The 18,259-nt window shown below is 37.4% G+C and overlaps 1 protein-coding gene across 6 annotated transcripts in view; it reads right to left on the reverse strand.

The window, feature by feature from the left end:
- The window catches only part of DENND4C (DENN domain containing 4C), a 73,609-nt gene that overhangs the window by 19,634 nt on the left and 35,716 nt on the right, over positions 1–18,259 (reverse strand). For 2 of the 6 annotated variants that reach the window (XM_048290967.1, XM_048290964.1), the window contains exons 11-23: positions 16,713–16,813; positions 13,466–13,684; positions 12,351–12,496; positions 11,207–11,242; positions 10,842–10,972; positions 9,880–10,012; positions 9,211–9,417; positions 8,403–8,531; positions 7,528–7,672; positions 7,049–7,195; positions 4,752–4,877; positions 3,805–3,945; positions 1,364–2,511 (exon numbers count right to left, since the gene is read on the reverse strand). In XM_048290967.1, coding sequence (XP_048146924.1) covers positions 1,364–2,511; positions 3,805–3,945; positions 4,752–4,877; positions 7,049–7,195; positions 7,528–7,672; positions 8,403–8,531; positions 9,211–9,417; positions 9,880–10,012; positions 10,842–10,972; positions 11,207–11,242; positions 12,351–12,496; positions 13,466–13,684; positions 16,713–16,813 — 2,809 coding nt within the window. Of the gene's footprint in view, positions 1–1,363; positions 2,512–3,804; positions 3,946–4,751; positions 4,881–7,048; positions 7,196–7,527; positions 7,673–8,402; positions 8,532–9,210; positions 9,418–9,879; positions 10,013–10,841; positions 10,973–11,206; positions 11,243–12,350; positions 12,497–13,465; positions 13,685–16,712; positions 16,814–18,259 lie in introns of all 6 variants that reach the window. The other 4 variants (XM_048290963.1, XM_048290962.1, XM_048290966.1 and 1 more) reach the window with 3 other exon arrangements.

Genomic DNA, 18,259 nt, shown 5'->3' on the forward strand with positions numbered 1-18,259 from the left:
GCAGGAGGATATTGAAAAATTGACAAACTGAGTGACAAAACAACAGGGATATAAATTTCTTCATTACAAGAGAAACATGAAAAATCATGCAGAACTGTGATTCGTCAGACATTACACAAAATGAAGTAACTACCACAAAAAAGGGTCAAGTTGAAGTCCTATTCTCAGAATTGGAGACAGGAAGGAAACATACCAGCTGAAATGATGCAGAATAACTCAGTCACCAAAACACAAGATGCGACAAAGTACAATCATTACAATATTTAAAAAAGGTAAGTTAAATAAATAAAATAGGAGAGAATGAAAGGATGCTTGAAGAAAAGTAAAATAAGTCACATCCTTGGAATTATATGCCATTAAACAAAATTCTATGCAACGGATCAGCCTAATAGGAACACACAGAAGAAACATAGATCATAGGAAAAAAACTCAGGAAAGAAAACAAGGCAGTGAAATTTCATTGTCACAGGTAACACCTGGTTAAAAAAAAAAATTATTATTTTTATTTATTTAGTATTAGAGACCCTATTAATAACATCAGTTAAATTTGTTTCACATAAAAATGAAGTCAGAGCTATCTTCCCCTTTTCCACCTTTTATGAAGGCTGGGCAATGAAAGGAGAATTTGAGAAAAGCAACAAGAAGCTATCTTAACAGCCTAAAGAGGAGAGACAAAAGATCCTTAAAACCAAACACCAGATTGACAGATTAACTGGGTCAAGCAGAAGCATTTCTAACTGCGAAAACTGTGTTTGAAGGCACAACAACAAGACATATAGAAAAGAGGAAGTTACAATATTCATCTCTCTATATGCTCTTTCATTCTTGTCATTGTAGTCTGAAATGTTTTACTCTGAAAAAGACACTGCTAGTTACAGAAGAACCATAACATTTAGTTTCCAAATTCCTGACAAGTAAATTTACTAGAGCTCAGGCTGCACCTTATTACTTTCAACTTTAATCCTCACCAACCTGACTTCCTGGGTTTGTAATTTATTTTCACAGCCCAGTTTTCCGTAGTAAGACAAGAAAGTATGGCATCACTTAAGGTGACATAAATTGGTACTTACTAGGCTTTCTTGGTTCAGTGTCTTTACATATAAATAAAAAGATAAATAAATAAATGGGGGCAATGTTGAGAACAAAAAGCTAAAACTTAGTGCATCAACACCATCTAATTTGCTTTGTTTGAAAAGCGGTTTTTTTTAATAGTAAGGATAAAACCCATAGATAAAGTGTAATTTTTATTAGCTAATAAAAGTCAATATTTAATATTGTCCCACCTAGAGAAGCAACGTTCTGGACCTAGAAGTTACCCCTCCAACTTTCTGTCCCCAAACTTTTCATATTGAAAAACACTTACCTCATCATCTGAGTAACTATAAGCCGATGTTACAACTCCCCACATCTTACTGGCCACATTGGCAGCCTGCTTCATGCCTGATTTGAAAACATCAATTTTTGGTCCAGACAATATATTGTCCAACTTCAGATTGGATAAAGTTGTTACAACAGTTCCCAATGAGCCATGTGGAGAAGAACGACCCAGTCCCGTCAAAGATGAAGACCGCTCCTTTTGAACTTGTGGATGGGATTGTTGCTTTGATCGTCCAGTGAATGTTTTGGATCTGGAGACAGAAGGACTTCTTCGATTTTCATAACACTTGGGGGATGGCAGGATGGGATCCAAAGGCAGGCTTGATCTCCTTTCTTGGGAGTGACCAAGTATACCAGAAACTTCTGATTCCTTATCCAGCTTGTGCAGTTCCATGCTGGGAAACTTACTACCCAATGGGTTCTTCAAATTCATATAGTTCTCTATTTCATCTGCCAAATTTCGTGCTGCAACTGGTGACACCAACTTTTCCCCTGGTTCTGGATAACCTGTTTGCGTGCTGTCAGTAGCTAGCAAAGACAAAGGGTCCAAGCCTACTTCAACATCTTCCCTTTCGATAGGCTTAACCACTCCATAAAAGCTATTTCTTTTAGCAGTTGCATCTTTGGCTTCTGGTTTCAGGTTTTCAGACTCAGCTGACTGTTCATGATTCATGTCTGCCACTGTGGTCATGTTTCCATCTCTTCCATTCTCAAGATGCTCCTGCCCTTCCCCAGGTTCTTCCAGCACTGGTAAAGACCTATGCTCTAGGTCCCAATCACTCTCAGTCACACAACTCCAAGTGCCACTGATGTCAGAAACCTGCTGGTCAGGGATATTTTCAAAGCTGTGGGATTTATTCATATGACAGGGTGAAGTTTTGGCTCCAGATAAAGCTGCTGTTAGGATCTTGGCATCTTCTCCCATCATTATTGCTATTTCTTTAGAATGCAAGTCCAAGCTGCCTTTTTTCAGCAGCATTCCAGCTCTGCTTTCACTGCTGAAACTGCAGCTTCTCTCTGAAAACAGTTTTTGCCTCTTATGTCTTTTTTCACTTGTTTTCTTAGGAGAAACATTACCAAAGACTACATCTTCGACCAAATCCTGAGTTATGAACAGTGGGCTAGAAACTGTTTCTAAAAGAGAAAATGCATTAATAATATGGTATCCACAGCCACCAAAAATGTTTATTTCCTGAAATCATGTGAAATCTCCTTAATCTCCTTACATAGAGGAGAGTACCGCAATCCCAAGATACCCATTAAGAAGTTACACCAGCATTAACACATTATTTCACTGGATGCAAAGGCATCCTGCAGATCAAAAGCCACCTACTCTTTGGAGTCAAAGCTGTGTATGGCTCCTACCTCCTTTCCCTGTGCCAACACCCAGAGAGTAGGTATTACATCCATGAACTAAAGGGAACTACAATTCTAAGTAAAAATTGCTCTGGTTGGTTTTGGGCTTTTTTTTCCCCAAGAGCTATATTCACAGATTTAAACATCAAACTCCATAGTTCATTCTGGTTCTGAAAAAAACTACCACATGTGTCTGCCCAATACAGATGCATTATTTCACTTATGACACAGCCATATATTTAGAAAATGCTAATTAAGTGTAGCGTGCGGAAGATATAAACCAATCTTATAAATATTCCTATTTCCTCACGGTAATTGGAAATATGTACTGCCTGGATAGCTGTGTTAGATAGGTAAAAATCTCTGTAACTATGGAAATTCTACTATATTTGGACCTCAAGAGAAGACCTGTCGTACCATATCCACCTGCTGGAGAATGTTTGAATCTCACATCAATGCTGCTTCTTGGCTAGCCATCAGTTCTCATAATTGTCAAAAATGTTCCAGGCAACTTCTTACCTGAGACTCAATTCTTTGCTATCAAGGTATACTGAAGCTGGGCTACTTTGTCTTAGTAAAGGACAGACACAAAGGCAGAAAAAAAATTCATCCCAAGATCTGGCTTTTATATATCCATAAATCTTCCTCATCATAAATCTTGAGATAAGTAAATAAATTTTGTACAGCACACAGACAACACACATTATTCCTGCATTATAGATTGGCAATGTAAGCTGCAGGAATAGAGACTTTTCCAAGATGAGCAAGACTTAGATGACAAAATCGAGTGGAGACACTATTTCTCTATGTTTTCTAGTATATTACTGAAACACTCTGAGTGCAGGGCAAGGAAAATCTTGATTTCAATCTACGGAACAGTGATTTTCAACCTTAGAATCCAGAAGTTCCTTCTATGCCATCTGCACAGGATAATGGTGGAAAGCAAACATTGTGAGAGACATCTGCACCTTGAACAGAAGATTTGTTTCTTTTCATAACATGAAACAGATGGCAAAACACTACAGCACAAGATCAGGACTTCAGCAAGCTCTGTTTCACCCAGTGACTCACCACCACTGCTCTTCCTTCCACTGCTATCAAAAATGCCAGATGGAACTTTCACAATACTGTTACCCCAAGCAGGTGGATCAGCTGGACTTGGAGTTTCTGAATTCAGCTGTTGCTTTTCGTAAGATTTTTCTGTAGAAACCTCTGCAAGAAAGAGAATGTGAACATTAGTAAATTTACCTTAGTAATTTCATTTGCACTGATATGTAAAATACAAACTCCAAGTGTCTCCTTACATAATAACAAACTAAAGGATCAGTCCTACTAGGTACTGAGCATTTCCTGGAAGTAATACCCAGAGAGGTTACAGTTGCCAGCATTATGCAGAGAGTGCTTAGCTGTTCACAGGGTTATAGCGTTTGCCAATTTCTCCCCATAGTATTTTTTTCAACTAACCAAAGCAGAGTAGGAACAGTAGTTCACAGATTTTCATGCAGGGCAGTTTGTTTAATGAGAGCTTTAGAAGCCCTAACTCACACAAAAGATCTCATAACCCAGATATGAAACAAATTCAGTAATGAAAACAACAAAATACAGAAAAACTAAGGGCAAAATCTGAACAAAGACAGGAGATGACCATAAGGCTGTCTATAGTTGGGAAGAGTTGGTAACAAAAAGTAGTGCCTTTTATTAGGTCAACAAGTACAGCTAAAAGAATTGTCAAGATTTCAAACAGACAAATGAGAGAAATGGAATGTAAATTACTGTGTACTCCAGCATATGTCCAATTTTTCCTTCTATATTAAGTTAATGTAATAAAAGGCTATTTCTACCTATATGCATTCCACTGCTATAATTTAGGGCACAGAAATAGTATAACTATATGAAATCTGTTGTATTCTGAGCCTGGCAACATTATTAATTCAATACATTGGGCATTTGTGGTAGTCTAATGCATGAAACACATTTATTACCAAAAGGCTTCACCAATGTAAACATGCATACTTAACCTCCTATTAAGTCTTCAGTGTTAGAAGAAAGATCTTTCTCTACTTGTGTTTCAGTTGGAGGAAGACTATCCACACCATCTCTCAAAAGTTCATCCTTGGATCTGTAACCCTGGTCTGACTGACAATCTGCTTGAAGAAATACAAATACATGCTTCAAGTTCGTTTCTCCTTCCTAAATTTGTGTTTCAATAAGAAAAAAAAGGATCTGAAATTTATTTGTTTCACATGCTGTTTCTCCAGAAAAGTTCATAGTAAGATCTCAAAAATGTCTAATTGGTGGAAAGATCTACTCAGTGATGATAACACCAGAGATAATCAGGCTATTCCAATCCAAATTTACTTTTCTAATTATATTAAATACCAGTTATTCCCCTAGAAACACTCTGGTGACTATTTTTAATGCACTGTATCTGCTTTCATTCCTTTCCTATCACATTAGCATGAAATATTTAACTGCTGGGTAAGCTAAATTCTCAAAAGCATTAACAAAAGAAATTTAGACAAGCACAGCCATAATTGAGCAAACTTTTAACAGTGAATTCAGCCCTAAAAAAAAAACCCTGTACTATAAACTGTACTGTATCTTTGTGCTGTATGCCAAAGTAAAAACTGTAATAGAAGAAAAAGTAAAACTGTAAACATTTTTTAAACGTTTGTTTCTCTGCTATACCAGTTAAACTTGCCAGATGTAACTCGCTAAAAAAAAAGTTTACAGTAATCCAAAAAGTTTGTCATATGAAACAATCCAGAAAGTCTCTTTTCTCTGTTATTTTTATCTGAAGTGCTGCTGCATGTGCAAAAAGACAAAAATACTATACGGACATATTTCTCAGCAACATGCTAAACAGAATTGTTTATATACTTCAGAGTTCCTTTTAGCACACATTACTGTACCAAAAAAGATCAAAGTGTAAATCACTGAGTGTGAAAGGTGTTAGGAAACTTGGGTGACAGACATAATTCATCTACCGTACATATCAGTGCTATTTATTTTACCAACCAATAACAAATATGTAAAAAAGAATCAAAAATTTGAGTGGCCATCAATTAACACATTTGGCTGCTGTATTGAAAACTTTTTATATAGAAAATCAAGTTCTGACATTCTTTGGTGCTTATTTTCTCTCTATCATAGTTTCAATAATGTTAGTAATCCCTGCCTTGAGCAGAAGTGAAAATACCCTATCAATAAATGGGTGAATTACCTGCAGGAGTAACATTCAAGGGTAGAAATAATGCACACGTGCATCCAAGGCTTCACACCATAAGTCTGCACCCCACACCGTGATAGCCAAGGATAAATGCGGCACCCAAGAGACAGCAAAGAGCAAAAAGCAGAGCAACAAAGAGCAGAGAGAAGGGAAGTTCAGTAATCTAGGCAGACATATCAGATGAAGCACAGGAATCAGACTCAAAGTTCTCTTTACAGAAGGGCTCAAGATATTAAAAACATGAAGAGTGTGCTAGAATAATTTTGTACATTAAGTTTTGAAATACACACAGAAAGGAAGTTTAGTTGAGACTGCACAGGTAGGATGTGATCAGTACTAAAGCAGATACAAAGAACCATGCATTTTGTCTTGCTATCTCAAATTATTAACTTCCTGTGCACTCTTTTTACTTCAGTTTGTCTCAAAGAGTGCACACTATGTTTAATGTGGAGTTTGTCTCCAGCTTATCACTTGCCTTTCCATTTCCACAGTCTCCTAAAACTGTGTGACAAGGTTCTGATAATGTCTGTATTTATTTCAAAGTCTAGCAACTACTATTAAGACACTTGAACATGGCCTTTAAAAGCATGGTTTACTATAACCTAACATAACATACTAAGATACTAGACCTTTCTGGGATATCATCAAGGAGAAACATCTTTTAAGTGTTACCTTCTAATCACCTCACCAACTATCACTCCTTTCCTTTTATGGGAAGATTTTACTGACACAGACTATTACTTCTATGAATAAATGACAACATGCAAAAATTAAACAGCCTCATATGTCAGAGGCTTCAAACCTTTTCTGAAGGTTAACACAAAAAGCAGGGTACATGAGACCACAGCAAAACATTTCTTTTAATGTAAGAGTATTTCTACTATGGTCCATTCTAAACTAAAGCATGATGTGCAGTAAAGGAAGAATGTTCAACAATAGTGTACTTTTTTTCTACACAAGTTAACTCCACACTTCTCTACAGCCTCAAGAAGGGAAAGCAGTAGTTGTGGTGGGGAAACCAACAGGACACTAGAAAATTTAGCCTTATGGGGAACTGTTAGTAGTAAACCCAGCAGAATCTAGTACCTGTGCTAGAATGATTATCAACGGAATCAAGCCTGACTAAGTCACTGACGAAGAGGGTGTGCTCCCCACTGTTAGCATCATTAGAACTATCCACGCTACCATGGCTCACCATGTCCCCATCACTTCCACCCGTGGGACTCCGCAGAGCTAAAGACATGAATGAGAGCTGGTTAGTAAGAGAGGACTTAATTATTCAGGTTTTTTAACAAATCTAACCTCTTCAGACAATAGTAAATACTTCTGCTGGCACATATAAAATAGGAGTATGAAATTCTGGCAACAGAAATCAGACAATTAATTCTTCAGTATGCAAAAGACATTCTAATCCTGTTACAAGCATCAAGTTAGCAAATACCAATTTTTATACATTTAAAGACAGATTTTCCACTTTCAAAAGGCACAATGTTAGCTGCAATGCCTCAGAAAGCATGTCATGCTCCTGTTGACCAGAAATAAATCAATTTCAACTAACTTATTACCTGATATCACAGGCATTCGTAGGCTCTGCGTTGATTTCTTTAAGCACTGCCTAAACTGCACTGTGCCACGAACTACATTTCGTACCTTTGTCCACAGGAATATGCCACTGCGGTTACTACTAGGCCAAGAAGACTCTAAAACAGCCTGCAGAAAGAGACATTTTTACAATAACAAAAACAGTAAGGAAGTTACATTAAAAAACACAGTAGGGCAAGAAGCTTCTTTTTTCCCCTCATCAAAAAAAAAAGCATTTACTGTCAACCATGTGAAGTAGGACAAATACTTGAAATTTTATGAGCCCTTCCCTCTTATTCCACAGGTCAGTACACAACAGCTGAGTAAAAGCAAACAATGGATCAAGATTTCTTTAATTAAACAAGGTGGATTTTGTTCTTATTTATATATTTTGATTGCAACAGAAGACCATAGTAGCACCTCTTTTCTTTTTCCTTTATATTGTTTACCATGAAGTTTCATCAGGATATTCCAGAAACTTGGAAGCAAGGAAAAGAGAGAGAGGCTACTTCAACTAGCCTAATTCCAGCCTTCATCCATCTTGGATCTTGCTGTCTTAAATAATACACCTTAGAATAGATTTATTTGACATGGAAGCCCTAGATGGTTCCAAAATTTGCAAAGGCAAACAGTTCAAATCTATATTTCAATAGAATTTTTGGTTAGCCAAACAGCATGGGAATGTAAATTTAACAGTGTAAAACCATATACTGTAGATTCAGCCATTCTGTAAGCATGTCCAAAAGGATTGCTTGACCAAGAGAATCAGCAAATCCAAGTGAAGAGCTGCAAGAAACAACTTTAAAAACATGCTACCGGACATTGGGAGTGACAACTGCAAAACACACTGGTCCCTTACCTTATTGTAATAACCATAGGTTATGGCATTTGGCTGTATTCCAGCATTTTTCATTTCAAAAAGGACTCTCACAGCCTGAACAGGCTGACCCCACAGTCCACAGAGCTGCATTACTACTCTGTAACAGACCTGACAAGATACAGAAACACATAAATGGACCAAGGACAAGAATTTTGAAACATCTTAAGCTCTTTTCTGATTTCCAACTTGTACACATGTAAAAGGGAAAGCCGCATGAGAGCAACTACTTAGTCCATAATGTGCCACAGCCAGAAGAGGGAGCAAAAATTAAACAGGAAATCACAAAACCTGAAATAACATCAGCAGTCACATTGTTGAGCATGCCGATTTTCTTTTTCCATTCAGCTCCTCTATTTGAGAAATAAAGGAGGTAAGGCTCCCATGTGAAAAGCAGCATAATTTGCTGTTATGTGCCTGTGGATACTACTGAAAGAATAGTATGCTGCACACAAACCCATTAGCCCTTTAGTGCAGTAAGGCTGCAAGGCATTAATTAAAAGTGCATTTAAAAACCAGGGATATTCAAGAACTTCCTTCTGGAAGGCATCTCTGAGATAACTAGCAACACTGAGTTGGAGTACTTGACCCAGCAGACACTATGCTGGGGATGAAAAAGGAAATTAATTTCCAGTTGCCGTAGTTAAGCAGACTTGAGATGATTTTAAGGTGGCTTTAACACAGGTCAAACCATAAGTACACTTAACCTGGTGGTGTCAGCGAAACACACTGTACTTGCACCTTGTCTTCTAGCTCACATTCATGGTAACTTTTTTTGATTTGCACTTGCCTCATCTAGTGGTTCCACATCCGTTTTCCTCATTTTAATCAGAACATCATATGCCTGTTGCAGTGCTTTGACCTTGGGATGTGCAACTCTGACATAGGCTGGTAGACAAATAAACCATAGGCTGTAACTATGACTGAAGAGACACTTAGCCCACTGGGAAGGGCTGACATAATACTTCTTGGCTAATTTATGGGCTGTTTTTATCTCCTGTAAGGGTGAAACAAAAAATAAAAGCAGACAAAAGATACAACATCTTGAATCTAGAAATCTAACTCAGATACTGGCTTCTTAAGAGTAAGAATTTAATAATAATAATAGACACACATTCAACCGAAAATCCCTTTTTACCGCTCTCTTATTAAGACTCTCTGCAAGCAAAAACTAGCATCAGGATCAAGCTTTTTTCCCTGCACTAAAGCATTACTTCTAATTTAATTTTTTGTTACAGTCTAAAGCTTAAAGATGCATTTGACAATAAACTGTAATCTCAGATGCTAATTTTTTAATCTCTTCTGTTTCTTTTCCTTGTAAGTGTTCATTCTCAATAATTACACAGACCAAACCTCTAACAACATTAACTTATAGTATAAACAGGAAGTGGCAGCTCTATCAAGAAAGTTTGTTTCTTTCAGTGATCACACAGTGATTACTCAGTGAGACTCATCTGACCTGCTTTGTCCTCTTTGCCATGAGTGCTGGACTATTTGAAATGCTGCTTCCAGCTGGGTGTCTGCTGAAGGAGAGCTTGAGCTCCTGTGGCCTGTCAAAGAGCTTGAAATCTAGTCGCGGGAAGTTCTTATAGCTATATAGATGATTTAAAAAAACAGAAAATAAAAGCTTTTCACATACCTGCTCATAGCAGGAAAGCCACACAAAGACAGCTGGCATGGAAAAAAATGACAAACAGGAGAATAAAGAACCAGGAATAAAAAAAGAGAAGATAGCAAGACCCTTTTAGCCTTATTCACAAAGATGCCACAAGAAGATGCCTTGGACATTAAACCTCCAAAGATGATGGAAATAAGAACCAGACGGCTAACCATGTCATGAAGGTCAGGGGAGCACAGATGATGATTAACAAGGACAACAGCAAAAAACAGAACCCTCATGATCTCCAAGAGAGACAGGACGAAAAAAATCATACCCAGAGTGTCTGAAACTCCACACTTCCTGCACAGGGCTGAAAAAGACTGAATGCAAGAAATCTGAAAGGTGGAGTGCATGTTTTGTTCTTTTGGTTCATTGTCTGCAGAGCAGTAGTACTGGGTAGATTCATAACCCACCCTTCATCATTCCCAACATGGAACAAAGTGCACTGCACTCGCTACAAAATACACACAAATGGCTCAAACAGGAAGAAGGACACTGAATACATGCAGAAAAGTATTACCATATAGTTGGAAAGAACTTATTGAAAAATTAATACCATAATCCAAATTCCCTCACACATACAAACCCAAACCACTGACTTCCAGAGCTTCAGAAACTTACCAGAATCTGGGCAGTTCACATCTTGCTCTGAGTTCTTCTGAACACTGTATTAAGGCAAGTCCTGCACCAACATGGAACATCTGCCCTGCTAAACACCATAAGCACTCCAGTTTCACTCTATATGACTGTTTAACTTGTACCTGTATTTTGGCACTCGGTCCTGTCCATCATCAGCAGGTGGTTCTGGTGGCATTATAAACACTGTGTGTTCACTTTTTTGTGACTCATCAAGCTCAATCAAGCGTACATCTTCAACAGAATCTACATCAACCTGAAAACAGAGTTTGTACACTAAATACAGAGTTTGGCTTTGTAACAAAGTGTCCTTTTTAACTTCAATTATGTTAGAATATGTAAAAATATATTTAATATATGCTGCATTTGATTGGATATATATTATATAAATTATACTTGTTCTAATTACTCAAATATCAAGTCCACAGCCTTGGCTTTCCATTTTTATTTCATGATCAGATATTCCTAAACTTTTTCAAGGGCAAAGTACCTTCTCTCCTTTTTCCGTTCCTTTATCTGGAAAGAGCTGGGAAAAGAAAAAAAAAAAATTAAGAGTTTCTTCTCAACTCAAAACCAAAATCCTAAATAATTCTATTAAAGCTGTGTCACTTCCTGAAATATTAAAGAAGAAACAGCAATTTTCCATATTACTGTAGAAGCAATTAAGCTCTTTTTCAAATGCTTCAGTAAAGAATTCAGTAATCAGCATGCTTTCAATCTGCTCACATTATCTACTAAATACAAAATCCTAAATCTATCAAAGGAAAAGTGCTTTCATTTAGTTTAGTTGAGAGAAACTACTATTTTGCAGGTATTTCCAATATGACAACCTGCAGTAATAACAAATTATTAACAACGTATTCTCTAGATGCATACCCCACATTTAGCAGAGAAAAGGAAAGGCAAATGAACTTTTATCCATTTACAAATGTTAATTTGATTAGAATCAATACTGAATCAAAGACTCAGTCTATAAGAAGCTATTATTAGAATGTTCTGCCCAGAAAGAATCATATATATGCCTTAAAAAATAAATACAATTCTCTAGCTCCTAGCTTTTATATTGTGAACCTGGAATTTTAAAGATGAAGCTATAAACTCCATAACCTATCTAGATCAGAACCATACTGATGTGACTTCATAAAAAAAAAAAAAAAAAAAAAAGAATGGGATACAGCAATCTTTCTCCTATAACATGCCTGTAATGAAAGGGGAACTTATCCACATAAACCAGTTCTGACCTCATCTTAAGCACTAGGCGTATTTTAAGTTGAAATTGCAAAAAACAACAACACAGATGCCCACTGGTAGTAATTCCTCATTGGAGGGAGGATAACTAACATTTAATGAGAAAACACAAATAGCATTTTGCTAAAGTGTCAGCTACTGGTAATTCTCACATTATCTTACAGATTGAAATCCTACAGGCCTTTAATTAAAATTTCATCCAACAACACAGAAATTATGACCACGCAAGATGATGAAGAAAAGAAAAAGAGCCAGCAATAACCACCAAAATTCCAATCCCTTTGAACACTTATTACAGAAGTTATGTGCCTTCTCAACTAAATGACAGTAAAGTAACACAAAGTAGACAGAAAAATATTATTTAGTAGTACTACTACATTTCTCACCTTTTCTATGCAGTCATCAAAAAATGCCAAGCCAGTATCCTTGTCACTCACAAAACTGCACTCTTCAATAAAGCGGCTGAATATCTGTGTTTTGGTGAGATGCGTGTAGAACTTTGTATAGGCACGGTCTCTGCTTTTTAAAAATCCTGGTTATAAAAGGGAACACACAACTAAATACCAGTTAAAAGTTCCATAAGAAATGAACACTTGAAGTGTCAACATAAATTACTTAAGGTGCTAATACATAAAATATTTGCTTTATCTATAACAACAGCTACTTATATCTACTTGCATTTGGAAGATTAAAATAATAGCATTTTTTAGTAGCTATTTTTTTAACATAGCTAACAATCCTCAGCAATCAATAACACTCATGTAATCCCTTCTCACTGTGTTGATTCATTGTGCAAGAAAAAGATGACTTTGTACAAAAGCATCCAACAGCTAAAACAATACTAAAATAAAAAATAAAAATTATATTATTCTAAAAGAAGGTGACGGGCCTGATAAAATTGAAAACTAAAAATCTCTTGTCAAATCTCTCATCCACTAATTAAAAAAAAAAACAACAACCCCCAAAAAGAAACAAAACCCAAAACACTACCACATAAAAAAACCCTGTGACATTCTATGTGGTGTTCAACTCATGAACAGATCTGAATAGTTAACAGTGATGAAGGAAGTGATATTTGCTCACTATTGTTTATTGCTTTACTGTTTTTCTGACCTCTGCCCCATTCTCCACAATGTTTCCATTTATATCAAGACCATTACTTCACTCCTCATTACTGGGCTTTTTAGCATTTTTGCTTCATACAAATTGAGAAATATTTTTTCGTTCCCAAGAGATGCCCTTGTAGAATATGCCATGATGAGAGGGCATCATGCTACTAAAAAAAAGCTTTTTCTAATACAAAGCTAGTGCAAACCTGCAGTTCTATGTGCATATATCTGTGTTCCAATCAACTTTGAACAGCTGAACTTTAGACAATTGCCATTTTAAATACTGCCAAGAACTCTACAACCAAAGGGAACTTTGACCTTTTAAAGTCATGCAGCTCTTCAGCTCTAAAGCTGTAACAGTGCTGTCAGCAGCTTGTTTGCACCACCCTCACCTTGATGATCAAACAAGGAATCGGCAGCAGTTGCTTTATTTGAAGGTGCCTGTGTGATTGGCTTGAGGAATGTTCTGTAACCCTTCAAAATAGATGCCATGAAACGGAGAAATGCTTCCTGGATCTCCATCTCAAGTTCTATCATCTTCTTCTGCCAGGAAAAGTCTGCTTCTATAGGAGTCATTTCCACTGCAGAGCCTTCTTGAGTTTTCCTGTGAACTGTCAATGAGCAACACATACAATCCTTTAATAAAAATTCAGTGCATTCAAAATTTTTTTCTACTTGCCCATATGCCTAAGTGAAAAGCACTAGAAATCTTGTGATTATTTTCCAATTGAATTGGCTGATATAAAAGGCAGGTTACCTCAAAAGCATATTTTTCTAACTCATGCAGCAGTCTGTGACATAAAACAAGGACGTCAGCTCAGTTAATGTTACTTCATACTCAACTGAATAGAGTCTTTCAACAATAAATCAACACAAACACAAACCATCACGTGTGGTGGTTTCTTCCACTCCCTGCCCCAACCCAGCTCCTTTTGGGCTGCTGTACAACCTCCAGTCTCCACAGGCATTCCCTTTAGGCCTTGGCCTTGATTAATGGCTCCTGAGCAGTTAAGATCCCCTCGAGCTTATAAGAAACAATGGCTGTTCTGAGGAACTGCTGCTGCCTAAAGAACATTTCTTGCCTAATGGATGGCCTTGGAACACTATTTGCCTAAATCACAGCTTGAACAGAACAAGTATAACGACTTTTAAGGAAAATTCCAGCAGTTTCCAGTCTACAGGATGAAGACTGACAGACGACTGAAGATAATCATCTTGTGACACTATGAAGATTAGTCCTAAGCCAGGCCCTCTGAGCTCCCTGGGGCAGCTGTGACTGTACCAGCACCTCCTTCTCAGTGGGACCTCTTGGAGCCCACCAGCCCTCCAGTTTGCAATACTCTGAGGACCATTGCTGAAACCTGCTGACAGGGTCTGGGCTGACAGTACTAGTACCCCCCAGTACCACCCAATCCTCAAGGCTCAACTTACCACCCATTGAGTGTTGCCAAATCATCTGACAGGAGTACCTCACTGAACTCAAGGTGAATTTTTAACAAGTATGTACACCTTTGTACACAATTCTTTGGGTCTGTGTGCATGCATGTGTGAATGGATTTAAACACCCAACAGCAAGTATAGTCTGAATATTTCCATCTCAGATCTGTAATGAAGTTACTGTGGTGCTTACAGTAAACCCTATTAAATCACTTTGTAAATGTTAAATCAATCAATGATTAAGTGATGCTAAATCCTTTAGACAAACCTGGGGCTTCGTTTGGACTTGGCCCCTTAGTCTAAGACTAAGTTTGGATCCAGTGGCACCTAGGCTCCATTAGGAATTTAGAAAACAAGTGAGTCCATCTGCAACTCTTGACTCTACAGAAGGGCCTCCCCATACTATTTATACTCTTGCTACTTTGCATCCTCAGTCTTTGTTACAATCATTCTACCTTGATTCTAATCTGATTTTCCTTTTGTGCTTCATCCATGTAGTCAGTAACAGAGTGAACCTAGCTACTGAACTTTGTCGTGCATTTGCATATTAATATGAAACCTGCTTTTACTGATACCTTTGCCACTGATTCTTTAAGCGACCTAAACCACTCATTTGTTAGACCGTGTTTTCCCTGTTCGGAAGAATACACATCTAAAACTACTTTTCCAACATAGATCCTAATATTTTAGTGCACCAAATGGTGGAAACAAGTGACATTCAGAGTTTACTCTTACAGTCTTAAAAAAACAGCAGCAGGATTGCTGAAAATGACAGCTCCACACTTATTATTATAACAAAAATATCAGTTACATCTCTACATAAATATAAACAAATATTACAACATAGCTATTATAATATTGCCAAAATAGAAAAATTATTTAAGAGAGACCACTGGCCGTGCTCAAGATAGAATTAGGAAGTAGTTCCTAATGAATGACATACCCTGCTGATAAAAGTTGAGATTTTCTAACAGATGAAGTAAAGGCTATTTGCAAAAAAATCAACCATAGAAAACAAAGGCAAGAACACTTACCTCTTAATTAATACCATTTTTTGCTTTTGCAATTTACGAATTTTGTGTATCTTAGGTACACCTATGAGGCGATCATCATTTCCTTCCCCATAATGACATAACCTTACATAGCCTGAACCACCTTACCTGAAAAAACCTACCTATATTTAGACAGAAACAATATCTGAAAACTGTTAGGTCAGTTAGAACATTGCTCTTACCTGTCTAAGACATTAGGCTGAAGATGGTCAGTCTTTATTTTTCTTTTGACAAAATATTTTGTCAAAATTTAGCTACTCCATGATCCATCTCATTATCTGAGATATTCGCTAGAATTGGGCCCTGGGAACTACTCACATGTCAGCCTCCCCTCTGTGCCTGGGAAGATCCTGGAACAGATCCTCCTAGAAGCTGTGCTAAGGCACATGGAGGACAGGGAAGTGATTCAAGATACCAGCACAGCTTCACCAAGGGCAAGTCCTGCCTGACCAACCCAGTGGCCTTCTATGACAGAGTGACTCCATCAGTGGACAAGGGAAGGGCTACAGATCTCCAGAATTGTGTAAAGCCTTTGACACAGACCCCCCTAACGTCCTTCTCTCTAAAAGATGGATGTGACGGGTGGATTGTTAGAGGGATAAGAAATTGTTTGGATAGTCCCATCCAGAGCGTAGTGGTGAATGGTTTAGAGTCACGATGGACATCAGTGACAAGTGGTGTCCCTCAGGGGTCTATATTGGGGCCTGTGTTATTTAATGTCTCCATTAATAACACAGACAAAGGGATTGAGTGCACCCTCAGGAAGTTTGAAGATGGCACCAAGCTGAGTGCTGCTGTTGACGCACCTGAGGAATGGGATGCCATCCAGAGGGACTTGAACAAACTCAAGAAGTGGGCCCATGGAATCTGAGATTTAACAAGACCAACTACAAGGTGCTGCACCCTGAGTTGGGGAAACCCCCAGTATCAACACAGGCTGGGGGATGAACAGATCTCTGCAAAGAAGGACTTGGGGGGGTGCTGGTGGATGAGAGCTGGACATGACCACGAGTAAAGGCTAAAAAACCAGATTAAATTCTAAGAAGTCACATTAAAAAAAGTCTAAAAAAATTAACCACACTTCATGCAATAGAAGGAAGTAATTACATTTAGATGCTAATTAAAATTAATTTTATTTTCTTTATTTCACCTGCTGCCAGCTGTGGGTGCAGTTTCTTTAAGGTGCTAAGCAGACTTTTACATGGCTTTTTAGGAAACTGCTTCCAGTTGGTGCTCTTCTTATCATCTGATCTAAAACACAGGAGAGACAAAAGAGAACTTATAAAATACAGACAATAGAAAAAGAATAACGTCAACCACCTTAATTTGCTTCATTTACAGAAGACAGTACCTTCAAATTATTTTGAAAAGAAATCTTGTCACTGTACCTTTTTGTTTAAAAAAAAAAATAGGAGTGACATAACTCAGAATTTCATTTTTTCAAATAAGAACAGTGTAAATTGAGTAATGAGTAGAGTTTTCTCCAGTCTGCAAGGAAGATCTGCCTTCAGATTCCACTTAGACTTTTAAATTATTTCCCTTTCAGATTTTTTATCAGCCTTGCTACTATGATTTAAGCACACTGTTCTGTATGTGATTATTATGCAAAATCTATTCTAGCATAAACCTGCCATACCACTACAGATACAAAGAAAGGCAGTTCTGAATACATGTTACTGAAAAAGGCCAGATCAGTCTGGGAACTTGATTATACGGTACTTTGCTATATGTTTATGGCAACCCGGTCCCCTCTTCAATCACAGTCCAACTGGTACTAGAAAGACTGGGAATTCAGTTTACAGCTGGAAAATCACGTGGTTGATTAAGCAGTGGGGTAAATTGCCTAAAGGGATGCTCATCTTCTTTAAGGAGAACAACAGTTACAATGCTAGACCTTCTTTAAGCAGTTGGATATAAACAAAGGGAGGGAATAAATCCTGAGAACTCCTATGCCTCTTTCTGGAAGACAGAAGGTGGGAGAGAGCTGCTCTTACAGAGACTACAATAAACCTTGTCACCATGAGACCTAACCAGTTATTACTATCCAGGCTGATATTGGCACTAGTTGTTTTTGCATTTTCCATCTGTGAAATATTTGTTCCATTATAATTTGCTTTATTGGCATGAACACAGAAATATCTTAGGAAGGAAGCCAAAGTTTCTGGAGTTAAAGAAAAATTCCATGCTTATGGATGCCTTTGCCCATTCTTCCCCCACAACAGTGGCATGCCTATAAACCCTGTAAGTGGTGCCATTCCAAAAGTGACAGGAAAGAAATCCTGCTATGAAAATAACACAAACTCTCAAATCTTTGCCCTAAAAAGGCTACTTAACATTGAAAGCTCATTAAGTATCACAGAGAGAGTTTAAAAAAATTTAAAAAGCAATAAGGAAGATGCTGAATGAATAAATATTTAATATTTAGTATTTTTTGGAATAGCGTAAGAAAGGTAGCAGCATACTTGCTCTAGAAAGACACTAGACAGACTGATGTATGAGAAAATATCTAATTTTTCAGAGGTTATTTTTCTAGTCAGCAGTCTTTCCAAACAGCAACAGTGCTGTTAAATGCTTTTACACCTAAACAAACAAACAAACAAACAAATCCAGCATTACCACACTGCCATAGACATAAAAAGGGGCAGAAACCAATGTGGATAAAATTAAACTAAACAATCTTTATTCACTAATAACACA

Source organism: Corvus hawaiiensis, chromosome Z, assembly GCF_020740725.1.
Source record: "Corvus hawaiiensis isolate bCorHaw1 chromosome Z, bCorHaw1.pri.cur, whole genome shotgun sequence".
NCBI lineage: Eukaryota > Metazoa > Chordata > Aves > Passeriformes > Corvidae > Corvus > Corvus hawaiiensis.